At 51.7% G+C, this 22402-nt stretch overlaps 1 protein-coding gene across 2 annotated transcripts in view; it reads right to left on the minus strand.

The window, feature by feature from the left end:
* ADCY2 (adenylate cyclase 2) overlaps window positions 1-22402 on the minus strand; it is a 415077-nt gene that overhangs the window by 15206 nt on the left and 377469 nt on the right. The window contains exons 20-22 of one of the 2 annotated variants that reach the window (XM_049648289.1): window positions 19669-19827; window positions 9700-9846; window positions 7834-7941 (exon numbers count right to left, since the gene is read on the minus strand). In XM_049648289.1, coding sequence (XP_049504246.1) covers window positions 7834-7941; window positions 9700-9846; window positions 19669-19827 — 414 coding nt within the window. Of the gene's footprint in view, window positions 1-7833; window positions 7942-9699; window positions 9847-19668; window positions 19828-22402 lie in introns of those variants that run through there. The other variant, XM_049648290.1, reaches the window with a different exon arrangement.

The following is a 22402-nucleotide window of genomic DNA, read 5'->3' on the forward strand; positions in this document are numbered from 1 at the left end:
GTTGTGGGTAAGGTGAAATGAATTTGTTAGATGGATGCAGCCTATATCCTTGGGGCTCAGGATTTATTTAGTTTCTTTCATGATGGTTTAGAGAAGCAGGTCACTCTGACGTGAAAAACATCAAGGAGGAAAATGTCAGAAACTGTTTCACGCCCTCGTTCAGAACCTTCTCCCTTCGAACACACTGGGCATCCTATGGGGATGCCCGGCTTTGACGATGACCTAAAAGTTTGCCATTTCCAGTGTCTTTGAGACTCTCAGTGGATATAGTGAAGATCAGTGGTTTAGTTTCTTTCGGTTTGCAGCTTCCTGTTAGTAGCACGAAAGCAGGAAGAGATTTCACTCTGCTTACAACACATCACGGTAGCTTTGGTGTTTCTACAGAAATACACAGCATCGGGTGACGCTTTTCATTTCAGCAGAGACCCGAACTGTTTTCTACTTTCTCCAGTAAAGGGAACTATGGTTATTAGTCTCAAAGTGTGCTTTAGCTACCAGGAGCCCGGCAGCAGAGGGTCTCAGAGCGACTCCTCGATTCTCCCGTAGTCAACCTGGCAGAGACCCCTTGCTGTGGATGGACGTTTGCACCCCTGAGAAATTCCCATGTTGAAGCCTAATCCCCAGGGTGATGGATTAGGAGGTGGGGCCTCGGGTTAGGTCATGTGGGGGGAGTCCTTGTGAATGGGATTAGCGCCCTCACTAGGAGGGGCTGGGGACAGCTGGCTTCCTCTCTGTGCCTTCCGCCAGGTGACACACAGCGAGAAGACAGCCACCGGAAAACCAGCAAGAGGGTCCTCGCCAGACATCTCACCTGCTGGTGCTTTGGTTTTGGACATACCAGCCGTTGGAGCTGTGAGAAGTAAAGGTATGTTGTCACCCAGTCTATTGGCGGTTGCTAGGGCAGCCTGGGCTGACCGAGACTGTCTCCGGTTTTCCCAGACACTCTCCACGTCACCCGACATTGGAATCGTTTGCACACACGCCTTTCCCGGACTGTAAACTTCGGGGAACGCTTGCCACAGTGGGGAAAGGAAACACCTGCTGGATGTCCCACGAGCTCAGTAAAACCTAGAACAGCCGAGCCTGAGATGGAGCCATTAACCTGAGTCGCTGGATGCGGATGGGAAACGTTTTTTCTTTGCTTTGTTGGCAACTCAGTTTTGCTAATACGCTGGATGCGCGAGTGTAGGCATCTCACGGGCTGATCATATGGAGCCTGGGAACTCATCGGGGGGACGGGGGGAGCCAAATAAAGGAGACACGCTGGCGCCCTCCGCAACGGTGTCTCTATGGGGTGAACTGGGTGAGAATCAGATGAAGCCAAGGGTAGTGCTTAGTAACTACCCTCAACCTGCCACTCTGGGTCCGCTGCTGAATTTGTTGGCATATAATAAATAAAAATACTAAATTCGTTTTTAAATGATTGTAAAATCAAGTAGTTTTTACTTACAACAAATAATTAAATGGACTAAAAAGAGACTAAGAATACAAATGCTTTCTAAAATTTTGAAAAGCACCAGTGCTCATTCCAGGGTGAAGAATAAAACCTCCCTGCCTCCTCCTGCTTCTCTGCTCCTTCCCTCCCCTGTATTTTCTGGAGCAACAAATTATTTCTTGTCAAAGTGGTGCCAGCAATGGGTATCCATCTACTTGAGATTGTGAATGAGAGCTCGTGGTTTGGTTTATCACAGCAACAATATAATCCAAGCGAGAATCTGAATGCAAAGTTTTCAATCTTGTGTTTTTGTTTCAACCTATTTAAGCTGTCAGTGATGTTTCTCTGAAAAAGATCAGAAGCATTTATATAATGGCTACGGCCAGAGAAACCCTGGTCATTGACTAGGCCACGAAGGATGGTCTTCATAAACCACAGAGCCCCTCGGAGGTCGAGGAGGCGAGGCTCTGGAGTGCTGCAGAGGGAATGGGGCAATAGGGAGTCGTGGGGAGTGTGGCAAACTGAGAACACGCTCAAGTCTAAATGAAGCAGCTGCTTCTACGTTCCAGCTGATGGACACTGTCATCGGGGATGAAGATCAGGTAGATAATCTACCAGTTTTCAGGAGAAGCCGGAAATGATAATTTTTTGATGAAATGTCCTTTTTCTAAAAAAAAAAAAGGACTCTGTAAGTCAAGAAAAACATACTTGGGACCACAATTTGCTGTCAGGGTTTACCGTGCAAAGGCCGTGGCCTGGAACAAGCAGGAGGCTTTGCACCCGGGCGTCCTGCAAGCAGGTGAGGTCCTGGCAGGTGGGGGCGGGGTGCCGGCTGCTGACTTCCGTCCCTGGACGCCTACTTGTCAGGCGCGTGTTCACGGAATCACGAGTGGGGTTAGCACGCCAGCCTGTTCTCAGTCTGACGTTTCGTTTCTTGACAAATGCCTGCTTCTTTTAAAAACAATCAGTTGTGATGCATAATTCAACCGACCATTTTGTCACGTTGCCTTTCAGCTTAAAATCAGAATGTACCATTTCATTTAAAAAATCCAAAGGCGGTCAGCCCTACTCTGAGCAGGTGTTGACAGGCTGCTATGCATCCGTTTTCCCAATGGAGAAGTTATGCTGCCCCCCAAGTAGAAAATGAGGAGGTTTTCTAGTCTTACATGTAAGAGCTCGATTTCAAAAGGCTTTTACCCAGATAACTCTGCCTCTTTTGGGATTTAACGAAAGCATATTAATCCTTGATGAACCCAATATAGTTTGCAAATCGAATGTCTCTTGTTGCCAAACTAAATATTTGGCCAAACAATACGTAGCAAGGTTTTTTGGCTTACAATGAGGAAAACAAGTAGGTAGGTTACAGGTGGGTTACAGAAGGCAGAAGACATGTTCATTTCAAATATCTACATTGATATTTATCAAGTGTTATCCCCCCACCCCAATCAAACGTAATGTGCTTTCCCTGTAGCAGACTTTCACTGCCCTTCAAAATATTTCTAGGATGACCTTACCAAGATCTAATTAATGCCCGAAGTAGAAATAGCTCATATGGAGTACATTCTCTGCACGGACATGACGACATATCATATTGCATTTATGTCCGAAACCCTCGTAGCTGTTCTGTTGGAGGGCGCGATAGTAACAATATGCAAAACAGTGTACAAGTCACCACTGTATTACTATGGCTTTTAGCATTTTTATTACCTACTGTGGCCAAGGAGTATTTTGCACATTAATGCAGTCTTCTCAATGGCCTTATGAAATGGGCACGCTCCCCATTATGTAAGGACACGGGAGCGCAGAAAGCTTAGCTACTGCGCTAAGTCATGAGTGGTCTTACTTGAGACTCACGTTCTTTTCCACTCGAGCTTATCGACAGGGGTGACCGGTAAGAAGTTGGGAAGCAGCCCAAGGGTGGCTAAGAAGGCCAGTCTGGCGGGTGCGGTTGATGAAGGCAGGAGGGATGGGGCAGGTGGGACAGGAGAGGGGGGCTAAAGTGAGGCAGGAAGCAGCAGTGAGTGACGGGCACAGACGTGAACGTGGCGCGGGAGGGGTGGTGAAGGAGCCCACGAGGCAGCAGCAGAGCTCTGGACCAGCAGGGGAGCCCTGCCCCAGGGTTGGCAGCCCAAATCTGTCGCTGCTTGTTCTCTCCGTGACCTTGGGCAAGTTACTTCACTGCTGTGCCTCAGTTTCTCCTTCTCCATCTGTAACACGGATGGTTGGGAGGGGGGATCTCTCAGGCTTGTCAAAAGTAGACTCAGGAGGCATTTTGCGAGTGTTCAGAAACGTCAGGGGGAAGAAGGAGAGGGTTTGGATCGGGAGTGGCAGGTGTGCGAAACAGGGAAGGGAGCCACCCACTGTTCTGGGAGGTTAGGTGGGCACCTTCTCCGTCCTCTGCCAACGAGCCGGAGTAGTCGCCATGCACACCGCCCCCTGCTGGGGGTTTTGGGGACGCCGCCTACGACAGGGCCCTACGATCCGGATGGTGGATAAGAAACGCACCTTTGCAAGAAAGCTGAAAATGATACGCTGCCCATGGGAGGCAGGGAAATGGGCTCTAGACACAGGAGGCCAGAGGAGGCACAGTTCCTCAGGTCAGGGCGCAGGACAAGCTTCCGTGAAAGCCGGAGCTTTGCCCGTGTGGATGGTGTCTTCAGTATGCGTGGAACGACTTGGAGAACTAGTGGAGATGGGGCTCTCCAGCACCATCCTCAGAGACACAGGAGATGGCTGGGGCCCCGTTTTGGGAGGAGGGGGACGGGAAGAAGATGAGGGGGTTAGAACTGGCTGTCCCTGGAAAGCTGGAATGGTAGGTCCGGCCCCACGATCAGGGTGGCAGGTGACGGTTTGGGCAGGGGCTGAATCCGCAGAGGGGATGGATGGAGACCCCTGACTGAGAGCAGCTGTCGGGGCAAGAGCACGGACAGTGTCCCAAAGGGATGGACCACGGGCAGGTGACAGACAAGGGGACTTCTGGGCGAAGGGGGCCGTCAGCTCTACCGGACGCCGCAGGCAGGACTTCAAGAACGAGCGGGAGGAGTACACAACCTGGCTGGGGTTCTGGAATGTGGAAGTGCTTCCTGGTCTTCAAGAGTGGGATTTCTGTTGTTGGTATTGGGGGGGAGGGGGTGGGGGGGGGGGGAAGAGGAAAGATAAAGGCGGTGGATGTGGGCGATCAGTCCACAGGGTGTGCCCGAGGGAAAGGAGAGACGTGGGCTGCAGGGCCGGGGTCTGGAGGAGGCAGAGTCAGGGAAGACAGGCAGACGCGTCAGGCTTTACGGGACGGGGGAGGATGCGCCCACCCCACACGCTGAATGCTGAGTGGGTCTACACCAGCGACGCCTCTGAGAATCTCCGCGCTGAGCCCCACAAGGGATCAGAAAGTGGCTACCGGTGAGCTAAGGTCTGGACTGGGCGTGATCAGGCCAAGTGCCCTAAATGACTCCGAGAGAGGAGATCAGCTGGAGAGGCCTCAGAATCAGGGCCCGGATGACAGGAGGTGAGTGAGGTGCCCCCCTCAGGCAAAGAATTTAAGGAGGCATCAAAAAGCTCAAGAGTCATGATAAATGACATCCTAATGCCTATTTTAAAAATAAAAATTAATGCAGAAAAATCCAGAAGGAATGTATCAAGATTTTAAATGAAGGTAAGTATGTGAATTGTGTCCCAACCCAAATTCCTATCTTGAAGTCTTAAAACCTCCCCACTAAGATCTTTCTTTCTTTCTTTCTTTCTTTCTTTCTTCCTTCCTTTCTTTTTTTTTTCTTTCTTTTCCTTTTTTCTTTTGCTTCTTTCCTTCCTTTTCCTTTCCTTTTTCCTTTCCTTTCCTTTTCTCTCTTCCTTCCTTCTTTCCTTCCTTGCTTTTCCTTTCCTTTATTTCCTTCCTTTCCTTTTCTCTCTTCCTTCTTTCCTTCCTTCCTTTTCCTTTCCTGTTTTTCTTTCCTTCTTTTCCTTTTCTCTCTCTCTTCCTTCCTTCTTTCCTTCCTTCCTTTTCCTTTCATTTTTTTTCCTTTCCTTTCCTTTCCTTTCCTTTCCTTTCCTTTCCTTTCCTTTCCCCTTCCTTCCTTCCTTCCTTCCTTCCTTCCTTCCTTCCTTCCTACCATGTGAGGGCACAGTACAAAGGGGGCCATCTACAAGCAGGAAGAGATGTATCCTGCAGAAACTTGATCTGGGACATCCAGCTTCCAGAACGGGGGGAAAATAAATGTCTGCTCTCTGAGCCACTGAACCTGTGGTGTTCCGTTATGGTGGCCCCCTCGCTGACTGAGACAGCGAAGTTCCGACAGCGCCTTGCTGAACGCCTTAGAGGCTGAGGCAAAAGGGCTACAAAGAAGATTTCGTGTCCTTTTCTTTTAATGGTTAACTTTTCCCACGACACTAAAGGTGTTAAAAAGGTATAAGTTTGCTTCCATAAAGCCAGGAAGATAAAATTATCATTAGTTCTGTTGTTGGTATAATTAAGGTACTAACTGGTATTAAAATGGTGTTCTACATTTCCATACCCATATACTCCAATTTCCCAAAAGTTTTGTCAGCACTTTAATATTCTGTCAGTAAAAATCAACCACTAGAAATATACACTGCCATTTATACAGGGCGACGCATTCTTCCTTTTGCCTCGGGCACCAAGATGGCTTGGAAGGATACTGCTCAGAACCCAAGATAAGGTTCTTCTGAAGTTTCTTTTGCTGCCATTGTACTTTTCCTCATTACTCAGGTAACGCCCACCCGTTGCAAAATAATAACCTGGGAGCAAAAACCCAAGGAGAAGAGCAAATAGGGTACGTGTTACCCATTCCCCCGGAAAACTGCTAGCGTTAACTTTGAGTCAGATGGCTCGCCTTCTAGTCTCGGCCCATGAACACTGAGGAAAAGAGCAGAAGCTCTGCTTAGCATGCCGCTGTCCCTCCGTCCCTCTCTCACTCCATCCGGTCTGTGGGAGGCGCGGGAGAGGGCGCAGCGGCTCCGGGCTCAGCCCTTCCTTTCTTGGGGGGGAGTCGGCCTGCCTACAGCAAGCTGTGCTCTGGTAAGTTCTGTTCCTCAGATGCACCCACCCCTGCCTCACAGCAAATCTGTGCCGGTGCCGTCAGGGAGCCCGCTGTCCTCAAAGGAAGGAGGGGGTCTTGTTTATTGAACCACAGTCTACACAAGCGTATCCACGCACCCACAGACACATACATACACACAGAAACAAAACACAACATAACAGAAAACCCTCTCAAAACTACAGTTAATTGAAGATAACTCAATTTTGCCCAAGCCACCTTTTCAACCAAATTTCCAAGTGGTCAGCTTGGTTTTTAACCGCATTGGTTCTTTTTTTTTTTTTTACTGTGTATTTATTTTGAGAGAGAGCACAAGTGGGGGAGGGGCAGAGAGACAGGGAGACGGAATCCCAAGCAGGCTCCACGCTGTCAGCGCAGAGCCTGACGTGGGGCTGATCTCACAAACTCTGAGATCATGACCTGAGCAGAAACCAAAAATCAGACACTTGACCACCTGAGTCACCCAGGTGCCCCTTGGTCACATTTTACAATTTTTTACTTATTTTTTTTAATGTTAATTTTTAAGAGACAGAAACAAGAGTGTGAGTGGGGGAGGGGCAGAGAGAGAGAGGGGGGGCACAGAATCTGAAGCAGCCTCCAGGCTCCGAGCTGTCAGCACAGAGCCTGACGCGGGGCTCGAACCCATGAACCGTGAGATCATGACCTGAGCCGAAGTCAGATGCTCAACTGACTGAGCCACCCAGGTGCCCTGACACGTTGTTTTTATTTATTTTACTTATTTAAAATTTTTGTAAATATTTATTTATTTTGAGCGCCAGAGCAGAGGTGGGACAGAGAGAGAGAGAGAGAGAGGGAGCGAGAGAGAGAGAGAGAGAGAGAGAGAGAATCTCAGGCAGGCTCCAGGCTCTGAGCTATCAGCACAGAGCCCCATGCGGGGCTTGAACTCACCAACAGTGAGATCATGACCTGAACTGAAACCAAGAATTGGACACTAGACCAACTGAGCTACCCAGGTGCCCCTTGGCCACACTGTTTTTAATCAAAAGACCAGGAGCCATCTTTTAAAGCCATCTTAAAATAAACCACTCCAATCTACTTTCTTGTATATTTATCTGGACTCAAACAGCGACCAGATCTTTTTTTGTGTTTTTTTTTTTTGTTTTTGTTTTTTTTTTTTCCTATCCCTGTTGACCAGAGAAAGGAGTTCTGGGACTGGACCCTCAGAAGCCTCTGGATTTCTCATCTTTTTTCACAGGATCTTAATCACGGAGGCTTTGGTTGTACACACAGTACAGTTTATGAGTTAGCGTGTGGCCGTTCTGGCTCCAGGGATGATCCGTGGGTGGAACCAAGGCTCAACGTGCTGCTGTGCGGCCGACACGTCCGTACCTGGGTATGCTCCTGGCTGGGCACGGCGCTCAGACCGGTCGCGGCCATATACGTGCTGCCGATGGTCTTGATCTTTTCAACTCCACTGAATTTCGGCTTGGACAGCAGCTGTGGAGCAATGACAAGTGTTCAGTTACTCAGTTGGGTGCGGTGTCTAAAGACATTCTCCAGTTCTAGTTCACGGCAACAGGAATACGAACGATTCCAACTGCTGCTTATTCACATTTGCGACCTCGGGCTTTGCTGAGAAAGAACGCTTTATACATATGCATAAAGCATATGCATAAAGCATAATGATATGCTTCCAATTAGCATGAATTACCTTTTAATCTGCTAGGGAAGGAACCGGGATAAATTATGATGCGAGTGATAACAGTCTCAGATAAATTTCCCATCTCTGCGTTTAAAAGGCCAAACACAAAAGTATGATTCAGTGAGGGAGGTCTTCCCTGCATGGTGAGGGTGATTTATGACCACTTATAGTGCCGAGAATTGGCTTTTGCCTCTGAGCTCTAGATGTAAAGGGAATAATTATCTAGGATGGCTCTCCCCATCAGCTCTGACCCTAATACTTCTTGTCCCAGTTTCTGGTACCAGTGACCAGCTCCCACTGCCTCCTCCCCGGCCAAGTACATTTGGACTTGGGTTGGGATGGAGAAAATGTAAAAGTAAGAGCAGAAGCTATAGGAAAGAGAACAAAGGGGTGAGAGAGGAAGGGAAGGAGACTCTGGAAGGTTCTTTATCTGCTCATGAGGCCAAAGGCACCAACTGAAGGCTGGGGACATCTTCCTGACCTTTTGTCGGCACTCCTGCTTTCAGAAGGGATTCTTTCAAGATTCCATGTCAGAGGGTCTAAGGCAGATTAGCAAATGCCTGCACCTCATATCCATGAGCCAATCCAACCCAAAATAGCCCTGCCACTCACCCACCCGTACTGGCGAGCATTTATTTCACTGAGGGGCAGCTGTAGCCAATAGGCCACTGTTTCTCACCAGGAACCTGGCATAACCATGGGAGGCACTAGTTGTCATTACTTCACCCTAAGTCTTGAGTCAATCTCATGCTGACGATGGTGATAACAGAGAAATGCACAGGTCACACACGACATTTATAGGCTTGGCCTGCAAACATCACGTTACACAAATAATTTCGTCATGGTATTTCGAAGTTCCATGAATCCCGATGAACCTCTGTTCATGGATGTCAATTTTGCTATATTTTGCTTGATATTTATAAGAACGATGTAGCAGCAACATCCTTAAAACCACTGGTGTGTTTGTTCTTATCAGCAAACAAAACACATTATTCTCCATGTAGGCAGAATATTGAAAATTGAAAAATGATACGTATTTCAAATTACGAAACATATACCGTGTCCCTTCTCAAATATATTATCCCTCATCCATATTGCTTTTTCAATAATAGAGCGTATCATCCCTGCACAGTTCAAGTTGATATCTGACCTTGGAGTATGCCGAGATAGACATGCCAGTCATCTACTATGATAAATACATTCATTATTTCTTTTTGTATCAACCGATAAGCAAGTATTTTCCTTGGAGTTCAAGCCTTTTGAGAAAATCCGCCAGCAGACTGGAAAGACATTTTCTTGATACCGATTTTGGTACTGGTTCTTAGGGAACACACTACCTCACAAATAAAATATATCATTTCTCCAAAATTCGTCAAGGACCATAACAGAGCAAAAGGCTTTAATTTTCGTCCAGCCACCAATAATTACACCAGGAGACGTGCATTAAGACACGCCACAGGATCGGACTAACTTCAGACGGGATGGCCACCAGAATGCCGAAGTGTGGGACGGGGGCCACCCTGGCCTGTCAGGGGTAACTCTCGGGTACCTACATCATCAAAGTCGGCGATGATCTCGTTCAGGAGCCGAAGGCATTCCAAGCCCTCCTTGTTCACATCCGATTCTGTGTAGAATTCCTTGAAATCCGGAATGGAAGCAAACATGACACAGACACAGTCGTAGGACTGGTGGTACAACTCCTGCCCGGGAGGAAAGCGAGAGCTGAGCACTAGGGAACCTTGTAAACAAACATGCTCTTTTTTTTTTTTAAACTTTTTTTTTTAAATTTTTTTTTAACGTTTATTTATTTTTGAGACAGAGAGAGACAGAGCATGAACGGGGGAGGGTCAGAGAGGGGGAGACACAGAATCCGAAGCAGGCTCCAGGCTCTGAGCCATCAGCCCAGAGCCCGACGCGGGGCTCGAACTCATGGACCGCGAGATCGTGACCTGAGCCGAAGTCGACCGCTTAACCGACTGAGCCACCCAGGCGCCCCAAAACAACAACAAACATGCTCTTAAGACAAGTGTTTCTTTCTGCGGGGACTGGTGAAGAAATCACCCGGTGCCCCCCTGCATGTGCCCCAAACCAGCCCCTGGCCCATTCCGGACGCCGGCCATGACGGCAGGTGAGAGCTTCTAAGGAGCAGGATGCAGGCTGAGCCCTCAACACAGTGTTCCCACTGCCACTGGCAGCCAGTAGGAGGTGTCCTTCCGGCAAAACTTCTCTGCCATCGTTGCCTTCGACGATTACAAGAGATCGCAGACTTCTGGCTTCAGAAAGAAATGTCCTGTAAGCAACTGAAGGCCAACAAAACGATCTCCCAAACTACTATACTAAAATGCCTAAAATGACTACATCGTCATGGCTACATCCTTTGCACTGAGGTCTTTATGCCTGTTTTTCTTCAGTGTCTCCTGAGAGGAGCTCCTCAAGTTACCCCTTAATTATCCCAGAAAGAACCGACGACACTCCCTGGGTTACTTATCCACATCGAATCAAACGCCAACTCTGTTTATTCAAGATAGGCTTTTGCTATTAAATACAAAGAGGCTCATACTTCTGCATCCATAGACATGAATAAAATTACAATGTCTTCTAAATACAATTTTAAGGCGTTTCCATAGTTTTTTTCAACACACAGTGAAACTTTGAAGTTCAGTGAAGGTTTGAGAAAGGAAGGGTTGTTATGTGGGCAGAGAGGCTGGTCCTGGGTGTGAGGACCTGTCCCCCCACTGGCGCTGGCTCATCAGGGCCCTCAGGTGGCATGACATGGGCAGGAAGGCCAGGCGCCACGGTGAGCACAGGGAAACGCTCCCTCCGCCGGGAAATATGAGGAGAGTTCTGTCAAACAAGATGGCCGCCCTCAACGTGGATGGAAGAACGCAAGTCACTGGCGCTTCCTGTGCGCCTGGCAGGGTGAGGCAATCGACTCTGCATGAACGTTGTAGTGAGCTCTGCTCTCTGAGGCACCAGACGAATCCCCCCACTGGGAGAGCGCACTTCGACAGCACCGTAACTCCCAGGTTTGGTGGCCTCTCCAAGGAGCCGTTCTTCCCCACTGAGGTCTCCTCACAAACACAGCAGGCCAATGGCGGCCCATGGACGGTCACAACCACTTCCTGGAAAAGCTAGCCTCAAGTCAGCTTCCTGTTCTCAGGGCCAGCCACCCGTAATGCCTTCTGCTACGGCCTCACAATCTCTATAAAACACGTGAACGACAGAACCAAGGGTTTTCTTTTCCACCCTGCTCTCAACATGGTTGCACTGGCTCACCACGCAGACCTGTTCTTTGTCCGAGAAGCTGCTGCTGTGAACATTCATATCCTGGGAAGACAACCTGCGACACAGATGACTGTCAAGTTGTAGGGCCTGGCAATGCTAAGCCGGGGAGTCAGGGTTTACCGGGAGACAACCCCCTAGAAGCCCCTGCTAGTTAACGACGCCAGTTTTATAAGAGAAGTATAAACTTCATAGACTTCCCTATTCTTTTTTTTTTAAGTTTATGCATTTATTTTTGAGAGGAGAGTAGGGGCAGAGAGAGAGAGAGAGAGAGAGAAAGAGAGTCCCAAGTTGCCAGCACAGAGCCCAGTGCAGGGCTTGAACTCAGGAACCGTGAGATCATGTTGCACTCAGGAACCGTGAGATCATGACTTGAGCTAAAATCAAGAGTTGGACGCTCAACCGACTGAGCCACCCATGTGGTGGCCCACTGACTTCCCTGTTCTTAAGGAAAAGGCACGTATCTGGCAAGACAAGGAAATGTTTTCTGCACCTTGCATGTCCCTACTGTCTGTGGATACTGGCCAGAGTGACCGTCTGGGGTACGATGATAAAAATAAGCTCGGGAGCGGTCAGCACTGACTCAGTGCCTGCTGCCTGACGGGGGCAGCTGTCAACACTCCACAGGAAGTAACTTGCCCCCGACGACGATCCTATGAGGCTGGCACTCTTACTTCAACGTACGGATGCGGAGACCGAGGCAGAGGGCAGTTACACTACTTGCCCAAGGTCGCAGTTACCAAGTCTGATGCAGAGTTCCCTCTTACAGGTGCTATACTTTACCCTTGAACCTGGATCTCCTGATGACCGCAGGCCGTGCTGCCCAGATTCAGGGGCGGTGGGGGCCTCGCCCCACGTGCAGGTCATATCGCTTTACCTCTCTCCTTTCCGTGGGGGTCCTTAAGGGTGTACAGGAGTGGGAGACGATGAAATTGCCAGACTGGACCGACTTGCAGTTCGGATGAGGGTCCATTTGAACTGCACTGTGTTGGGGTCCAATAAAATAAGGTCTATGTATTGAAAGGGGTCTGATGTGTTATCTCATTCCACTGTCCACAAACAGGAATGCATGGGACAGTCACCGGTGGGTTTTCCGGCCCGGGGGTGAGCTCCAAGCCTGCACATCATTTTTGAAAAGGGCCATGGGTTATTCTGCTAGGCAGCCTTGGTTAGGAGTCACAGGCTGAATGACAAAGTAGAAGGTTGGGGGAGTCGGATGATGCACCAGGGCTCCCAGCGGGCCTAGGGGCCAGGACTAATCTCTGGAACCCTGGTCAGGCCCTTTGCAGGTGGTGAGTGCTGCTGGGGGCTGGCTGCAAACTGCTCACCCACTCTCTCTCTAGATCAGTTTCCTGGGACCTTCGTTGAAACAGCAAGGATGAGTGAGGAGCTCTGCCCCCCCACCCAGTCCCTGATTCAGGCTCAAGGGCTACTCCTGAGAAACAGGGAAACTTCACCAATGGGAAGCTTCATAAATTCTCTGGAGCCAGGGAAACGTGCAAGGCTTAGAACCATACCCCAAACTCAGGTCTTCAGGTTGGTCTTGGGGCCAGAGTGGACCACAAGCCGACTGGCTGGTGGTCTGACCTTAGCTCGTATTTCCAGAGGATCTGGGTATGGGGGTAGGGCACGTGGGCAGACTCCCAGGAGAGTCTGGAGTTCAAGGTCTAGAGTGGATGACTCTTGTTGGGCACACTGTTGCCCGAAGGCATCACTGCGCTTTGGAGTTGGAAATGAGCTCACGTGTCCTTTCAACGCTTGTTCACACGTCACCACTCTACCAAAGAAGCTCAAGTAACGAAAACACGATCAGAAAGCCACCGCATCTCTGTGCCCGCTGTCCCTTTTAGTTTGCTGAGTGAGACCAGCTCCTCTCCAACCCAACCCGCCCGTGGATGAAGACTTGGGACAACCCCATGACTCTTCCTGTCATTCTCGGGTCCTCCTGTCGATAATTAATGCGCCTGGCTCAACAAGCGGTCAAAGCTCAGGACCTAGCTGGACGTGGGGCTCTTCCCCTTCCCCAGCACGGGCCCACAGGGAGGGGTCTGCAGCGTGGGGGAGAGGGCACACCTGGCTTCCACACTCTCTACTCACACTTATACTTCCACCCTCCCCAACTTCCTCAGCCAGGCTTTCCAAACCTCCAGGGGTGCAGGACAGGGACAGAAGTGTGTGATGGAGGAGGAAGGCGCTCCACTGACTGCGTCATGCTCCCTGGGCACTCACACCGGGTGGTCATTGCCATCGGTGGCTGGAAGACTCCCTGTCGCCTCTTCCATCCCTGGACACCCTGCCCGAGGTTCCCTTGCTGTGCATGATACGCTCCCTTCTGCTTGTGACCATCTCTGCCCCGGGCTCTCGGGCTATTGTTGTAGCTTCTCTGCTGGGGCTTGTCCACCCCTCCAGGTGGCTTTGTACAACGGCCATCGCCAACGACCCCATGCCAACTGCCTTTCTCCCGCTCGGTCCCCGAACGACGTTCATCAACCTCTGCTCTCCCAAGCCCCGACAGTCCCATTACATTACCCACCCGCAGCCCCAACTCTCTTGGCTCAGACACTTCCACCAGCCCCTTCCGTCTGCATTTTCCACTTATCAGGGGCCCGCCTGTCACCCGTGTCCCCCAGAGGCAGGTGTTTCCCCGGGACCACTCAGCGACACAAGCACAGGGCACACATGTCAGGCTGAGTAGGTTCTGACCCATTCACAAGGCTGGAGGTGAAGGGAAGATCCCCGGGGGGCTTACGTCTCGCTACGTCCTGTCCAGCATCCCTCTTCCAGCCCCCAGTCCCCTGCCCATTCCTACGCCCCCTGCGAGGGAACGGGGGAGAATCAAGCAATCAGGTTTCCAGCAAAGCACTTGTAAAGCAAGCGGTTAGCGCCCCCTGTGGAACATGGGAGCTCCTGTCTGTGGCAAAGGCCGAAATTCACTTTAGGTCTGCTTGGCATGCCCTGGAAAATGCTCAGAACTGCCATGCGCACTCAGTTTCCAAACTTCCACATCCGTGCTCTCTCCTACGGGTCCATTCTGCAGCAAAGGAGGGCCTTCCCACCTCCCACATTTCCCCCCAACGGACTATGTGCTCACCATTTAGCATCCTCTTCCCAGCGGTCATCGGATTCCTCATTTACTCAGGGCACTGGAGTAATTCGAAAGCACGAAGGCATCTCCGGAGGTGCTGGGGGCATGCCAGCCTGGCTACGGGGATCAGGGCAGAGGGTCTGCCTGGAGGCGGTGGCGGTGGGGCTCACGGCTGGGAAGGCGGGTACAGTGTGCCCACCTGGTGAATGCCCGCACACCCACAGCGACACCTGTGTCCTGTTCTGATCGAGCCTCAGTTCGCCAGCAACGCGGCCGCCTGGCTCAGAATCACACGTCATTCTCGCCACCTGGCGACTCGGCAAAGGGTAGACTGCAGTGAAGAAATGTAGCCTTTTCAACAAGCGATGAAAGCTGGCTTTGATGTCTGCTCAAGAGGCATCTCGAAAGCTCCCGCTACAATAGGGCGATTTCAAGGGCTCCGGCCCAGGAGCGCAGAGCTCTCTCCCTGAGCTGGGATGGCCTGTCGCCTGCGTCTGGCCAAGAACCCTCAGCAGCTGAGGGAGAAAACTGCAGAAGTTCTAAGCGAAGCGAATGCCCCGAGGGAAGGAAGAGGCACCCGCGGCACCCATAAGGGCTCTGCCCGCACACAGGTTTTCGTTGAAGTCAGAGCTTTTAGGGGATGTGATTGTAATTCAATCATGCTTTGCTTCTGAAAAGAAATTCATTTCCTCTGAACATCCACGTGGTGGCCTGGAGAACCAAAGAGTGAAGGAAGGCTCTTTGTTAACATCGGTCCCGGCTTAGGTCGTGTGTCCTGTTCCCAAGGACTGTTCCAGAAAACTGTGCATTGGTAATGTTGATGGTGGGACTGAAAGGCTTGCTCCTGTCTGCCCCAAGCTCTGAAAGTAACCTGGGTATCTGCATTCCGATGGCGTGGGTGCTCAGCCCTCCCCCCGGAGGAGGAGCCGGGAAGGCACAGCGGCTGGTCTGAGGGCAAAGGGGTTCCATGGAGGTTTGCCCTCTTCAGGCCCCATAAAGGGGGGGGGGAAGAAGGCTTCCTTGAAGCTATGAATAAGTTCCAGTGGGCAGTGACTCTTAAGTTTTGCATATATCTGGGATATTTGCTTAAAAGATAACTAAGATGGAGTGCTGAACTGCCAGCCAGGCATCGCTGTGAAGCTTCGCGTGAGTTGCTGCTCTTACCTTTGGTAACAGCTTCTGAGAGGATGGAGGCCTGAGAAGTGCCAGGGCTGGGGCCGAACCTCTGAGCTCGGCCACCAAGCGGGGCCTGGCAGGTGGAGGAGAGCTGGCCCGGGGCCCAGGAAAGCCACACGGAGCCCGCGCGGCAGGGATCCCTTCGGGAGGCCTTGCTCGTGGGCGCGGGGCTCTCTCTCGGTCCCCAGTGTCAGCCATGCTCTGGGACCCAGCAGAAGAGGCCCCCCTCCAGGGGACTGCATTTCTCACAACGGCCGAATCTCCTCCCCAGGAAGCCTCGGGGTGCAAGAGGGCTCACGCAGGGGACAAGTCCTTGGCCCTGACCCCGGAGGTCCTTGACGTTATCCGCGATCCTGAACAGCACACATGCCATTACTGTGTAGCCGCAGGAGGCTGAACACCATCCGCCTGGCTGGCCTGGGACGATGAGGCTGGGATTATACATGGCTGGTTGGGGAATGGCTTGTCCCCCGAGGACAGTCAGTCGAGGACAGAGGGGTCAGATGGGGACAGGAGAAGGTGGAGAGAGCAGAAGGACGGGCCAGGAGTTTGCTACAGTTCATGCGCTCCAATGAGTCTCCTTATAGTAACCTTGTTAGGAGTCTTTGGGAAACCCGCCCCCCCCCCCAAACCTAACGATCCCTTACTGAGAATCACGGCGGGGCGCTCGTTAGACGGCCGGTTAGCGATTCTCTTTCTTGTTCAGCCCTGCGCCGCGAGCTGTTTTGCATTCAGGATTTTCCCCACGAGGATCGCAGCCAGCAGAATCTCCTACACCCCCTCTTTGATCTCCAGCAACTGCACAGCATAACCCTCCCTGCCCAGTGGGCTGCCTCTCCCGGCCGCCCTGACGGCGCAGCGCCCCGTGGGGGTCCCTGAAATTGTTTAATCCGCGAGACTTAGAGCTGCACCCCCCTCCCGCCCCCCTGTATTTAACCCAACAGACGAAGGCTGGCAGTGAACTATGGAAAGCTACCACCCAGGGCAGTTGTCTGTTGTCTGACTACATACGGAGAAGCCTGCGGCCCGCAGCGGAGCAGAACGAAGCGGTCATTTCAAGGACTGTCCCCCTGGTCCGAAGCCCCCGATTTCAGATGCGTGTGGCACTTTACCCTCCTGAGCACAATCAGCAGCGCGAGAGAACACATCTAATGGTGCGTGGGGACCGCGGGGCCCTGAGTGAAAACCCGAAGACCCCTAACGTGGCTGCTGTGGCACCTGGCTGCGGCCGGGAGTTCGAACGGCTCTGGAACTGGAGCAAGTGTCCCTTTTCCTCCGGGCCTGCAGGCTGCCTGGGGCGAGGCGCTGTCTCCTGCAGGCGGGGACAGGCTGTCCTCACGAGCTGCGGCTGGGAGCCCGGGATTACTTCGGGGCCCAACAGGTTCCGAGCACACGCGGGGATGGACTGGCCAGAGAGGGGACCCGCCCCCCGCAACGAGGAACCTGCCTTCTTTAGCTGACAGAGGAGGAGAGAAAGCACAGGACCGGTCCCATCTACCTGTGCCGATTCCTACATTGTCGCCAAAGAGCCCCCCCGCCCCCAACTGCCCGGGCAGAGAGGGAGCACCACAGCCCGGACTCCCACCCACTAGGCCACCCCCCCCCCCACTACAGCGCTTCCCCAGGGAGCCCATCTGGGTGGTGAAGGCTACAGGGGGCCCTGTGTGCGTCCAGTTCTTAAAATGGCAGCTCTGATGAGACTCGAAGGGACAGGTCACCCCTCTCTTGGGAGCACGTGAGAGTTGTGCTCAGCGACATGGCACGCGGCAGGGGGCCACTCAGGAGGCAGATGAGTCACCGTCAGCTGCGGCACGGGCACCTCCCTGCCGGCTGGACCCCACCTGTGTGGACGTGGGACTCCGTGTCCGGGGATGTCAAATGCCCCCCTCACCTGGAGGGACGCTCGGGGGAAGCGACGTGTAGGCGTCCCACTCCCCACCCCCTCAAGGCAGCTTGCCAGGCCAGGCACCGCTCTTTCCCTGTTATGAGCGGAGAGACTGGGCTCAGCCCAGGGACGGAGCAGGCCAAGTCCACGTGACAGAGCCTAGGTGTGGACGGGAGAGGCAAGCCCACGCTATCCCCAGCTAGGTTTCTGCTCCTGACCCATCCTGCCATTCCTTACCATTTTCCAAGAGGGAACTGGGTTCCGGCATTCGCTTAGAATAAGTCAGACCGACGGGGAAGAGCAGAGAGAATCCACTGATTCCCCCAAGTCCGGGGAGACCTCGGGAGACATCAGGAAGGGTCTGCAAGGGGGCAGGGCTAATCCCACTGGCTTTGTCAGGGCTTGAACTAGGCACTCCCCCGGCCAGAATATTCTCACTCCTCCACTCCCCCGCCCTCCCCAGCATCCATCCCCCAGCTACTTTCTAGCTCCTTCTTTCCAGTTTCAGAAGCTACCTCCTCACAGTGGCGGCCTGTCTGGGCTCCCGCAGATACGCCGCGAGTGCGCTTGGAGACAAGGGGATGCAGTCCCCCTCTGGGCGATGGGGCCACCCCTGTCCCGTTCATCTCTGTGTCCAGGCCCGGCACCAGCGTGGCCACAGGGCAGGGGCGACAGTAGGCACACGCTGAATTTATGAGCCGAACTGACAGCCAGGCACACAGACAGAAAGATGCTCTTACGTCGCTACCGGGGGCAGATGCTCCTTCTTAACAAGCACAGTGATTTCGTTATCCGTGGCCAGTGGGCAGACCGGCTGCTGAAGATGTACGGACTTCAGAGAAGAGTGGAAGAAACAGAAAGGTGGGCTCCACAGCCAACCAGACCTCCTGGCGGGACCCCAGGCGGCCTGCCGCACCCAGCACGCTTCCAGTAAGAGGAGGGGGCGATGCCCAGCCCCTCACCCCCTCCCTGGTGCTTTCTAGCCAATGTCAACATTAAATGTGCTACTTGGTGCTCACTGTGCTTATGATGCGAGTTATTATTACTGCCCCCATTTTACAGATGAAGAAACTGAGGCACTTGAGAGCTTAGGTGCTGTGCTGAAGGCCACTTAGCCGTAACTGGCAGAGATGGGATGTGACCTCTTGAAAGCTTGCTCTGCGGTATTTTCTACTTCTTCTCTTATGATAGAAGGTTGGGGACTTTGAGACCTGGCAGGGACAATCACCAGGCAGTGGGCCCCGAGTCACTCCCTCTGGGGGCCCAGTCCAAGTGAAAATACACCCCCCCCCGCAAAAACATGCTACAGGAAAATATCGCTTCAGGCCTTGTCACTTGAGATCGTTTGTACTCTAGTGTCATCAAGGTTGAGCTTCTCTGTGTCCGCGATGGCAAACACAGGCCTCTGCTCACAGTGAGAGCTCAGATACGTGTTTCTCACTGTAGACACATCTGCTGACTCACCGTAAGTTAGGAATATGAAAGAAATTTCATGATGTCTCATTTCATAAGCCGTTTCTACGCTAAAACGGCACTCCCGTCTTTCCAATTCTAGTTAAATATCCGTTCCTTTAGACGCTCCAAGAAATCCCCATTTGCATCCTCAAGAGAGCAGACTTTGGTCTGTGACCTGATCTTGTATGGACAACTTCTAAGCTCTGTCCATCTCCCATCTTTGAAATTCCAAGGCCCTTTACAGGCAACGAAACAGTGGACGTGTGGTATGCATGCCTTAATGGTGCCCCTTGATTCAGTCTCTATGGTGTGCCGGCAAGGCAGGCGGCCCTTCACACCATGGAGAGGCCACTTTTGTGACTTGTTTGGAAGCCCAGGGCCTCACATGGCACCCTGAGAGTGTCACGAGATTGGGGAAGGAAAGCCAGGAATGATGAATCAACACTCAACTAACTCGTTCGGAGGTGATTCGAACTCACTATTCCCAGTTGGCCAATCATTATCTTTGAAGAACAGACCAATTCAGGCCAACAGTGGACACCAGGGGCACTGAGGCGTTTGAAGGCTCCCAGGCCCCCCAGGCCCCCCCAGCCAGGACCTCCTCGCCCTGCCCCTGCCCACTGCCCCAGCGTGCCCCACCTCGTTCTTCAGGCTCCGGGCCAGGAAATGTTCGGCCACGTGCGCGGGCAGCACGTTCTCCAGCAGCACGCGGTTCAAGTTCTCCATGGTTTCTATCTCCTCCCGCTCTTTTTTGAACTTGTTCTTCCACAAGAAGTCTAACCTACAGTAATATTCATTCTGTTACAAGAGGACACAGAGGTAAAGAAACAATAGGCATCTCGTCCTGCCAGAGAGCGGAGGTTTTAAAGAGAAAATAAAAAGAACAAAAACAAAACTGAAAACAGAACCCCCACACAGAACTGCCACCCACCCTATGGAGCCCGCTGCTCCCCGCAAATGTCTGTCACCCGACCCCTCACCCGGATCTGCAAAGAAGCAGGTGCGGGAAAGCACCAGCCTCAGGAACAGGGAAACAGGCATGTAAGTGACACGGGCGCTTCTGGCAAAGTTACGTTAATAAAAGGTGTCTTGAATTATCTTTTGAGAAGAGGCATAATAGAACATAAACAATGAGAAAATGAAAAACGGGAAATACATTAGTAGAAAGAGGGCACTGTTTGATAATTTGCATTCAAAAAATAATCGTGCTCAGGCATGGCACTTTGCCTGTATTATCTAGAAATCAGTTTTCCCCTACCACAAATTCTGTAATTAGGAATTCATTGAAAATTTTGTACTTTTTCATCTGGGATTGCATTGTCCTAAGAGAATGACATTCTGTTTACCCAAACGTTCGTTCTGGTCTCATTTAATTAAGACGGTGCCTGCTGCTAGAAACACGCATTCGTGCTTTATGATGTCGCACAATTTAATGTTTTCTTAAAACAGTTTCTTAAAAACTGTTTTAATTGACATTGTAGAAACAGAGAGGCCTGTTTACTGGCCAAGGTGTCTTTGATTTTGGCATCACATTGGGTCTCCTGTGATGTCAAGAATTTACTATGGTGGAACAGCCCTTGAAAGAATCTTCCTGTAACAGAAGGGCCTAACGGACGAGGCGTATTTCAGCACAGAGACTAACTTCCTGATGAAAACGTGCAAAGAAGAAATAAATGCTGGAAGTTTGTCTGTTTTATTGGTTTGGTTATTTATACTGATGCAGTACACGGGCACACACATACACACGTGTGCACAGTGCCACGCATGGACGCATGTGTCCATACATACAGGCACACACATACACCCGCATGCACACACACACGTATGTGCACAGAGCCTCTTACACACAGACACACAAGTGCACACGTGCATGCACACACATACACTCGCATGTGCACACACACACACACACACAGCCTCTTATGCACAGATGGCAATTTAAAAAAATTCACATTTTGGAACCTGAAAGACAATGATCATTCATCAACGAGACTCGATTCAAGCCATGTGCGATATGCTCAAAAATTATTCCTCCTCCTCCTCCGGTGTGAAATTTATTTTTACTTCATATAGAGACATTTTTAAAAAAGATTTCAGAAGAGGTATTTTTAATGTTTGTTTATATTAAATTTTTTACATTAACGCCAAATCTGCCACATTCTGTAACCTACAGAAATCATACTCTGCCCTTGCTGGAAAAGGGCTCCCACTTGGACAACAGATTATTCGGGTTTTGGGGGGTACACCAGTGGTGTGGCCGGTTTTAAACTCAAAGATTACTCAGCAGTCCATGACGGTGGCATCAGAGAGACACGGATACACCCTCGAGACGGACAAAGTGAAACGAGGAGAAGCCCAGGAGCGGCACAGGGCAGGCAGCAAGCCCAGCGCACGGGTCTGGCGGGGCTTCCGTGAGCCGTACTAGAGGTGGCTCAGGTCGCCTGAGTGATGCCACCGCATCACAGGAAACACCTGGTAAGGCTCCCACTAAAGGAATCAGAGCACTTTGGGACCATCTCAGCTGGCCCGAAAGTGACATTTTGCCAAGTCTCTGCATCCCACCTCCCCAGTGCCGTCTGCTGCAGGACCCTCTCCTGAAGGACAAGCTCATTGGAAACTCATGGGGAGGCCCCCAAAGGAAGACCGATGTTTCCATCCCAAGCCAGTCGAATGGATTCAGTGGTGTCCCCCAGAAAGACAGTTCCAAGTCCTCACCTGCAATATGACTGTGACCTTCTCTGGAAATAGGCTCTGCAGGTGTAATTGACTTAAGGACCTCAGGATGAGATCCTGCTGCATTTAGGGTGGCCCGTGAGCCCAGTGACTATGTCCTTCTAAGAGAAAGAGGGGGATCTGGCACAGACACGCAGGGGGAGGCCATGTGGAGGATGCGGCGGAGGGTCAGGGGAAGACACTGCCTCCGAGACTCTGGGTGGCACTTCAAGTAAACCTGCTGAACCTCCGTCCCTACACCCTCACCCATCTCGCCGAGTCCGTCTAGGGCTACTCGACAGTATGCAGAGGGGCAGATTCGCTCTTCATCTGCTCTGGCAATGACGAGAGAGGACAGGGAGAGCCTGCAAGAGGCACCCAGGCCATCTCTGGGAGCCTCACTGTTGTGTTTCACACCCAACACGGCCTCGAGGGCAGTTCTTATTCATGCAGTTCTGAAAACAAGCCGGGGAACTGGAGGGGCTGACCTCTTTCTACACGGACAGGGGTGTGGGCAGCGTGTGATTTCCCACACTCCCAAGTTCCGATCTGAAGCCTCGCACACAGTGACCTCAGCCTACCTCTCGGGCCACCAGGCTACCACCTGTCTGGATCCATGTCCTGAACAAGCCCACCTAGAATGCAGACCCTCAATGGCAGC

Source organism: Panthera uncia, assembly GCF_023721935.1.
Source record: "Panthera uncia isolate 11264 chromosome A1 unlocalized genomic scaffold, Puncia_PCG_1.0 HiC_scaffold_17, whole genome shotgun sequence".
NCBI lineage: Eukaryota > Metazoa > Chordata > Mammalia > Carnivora > Felidae > Panthera > Panthera uncia.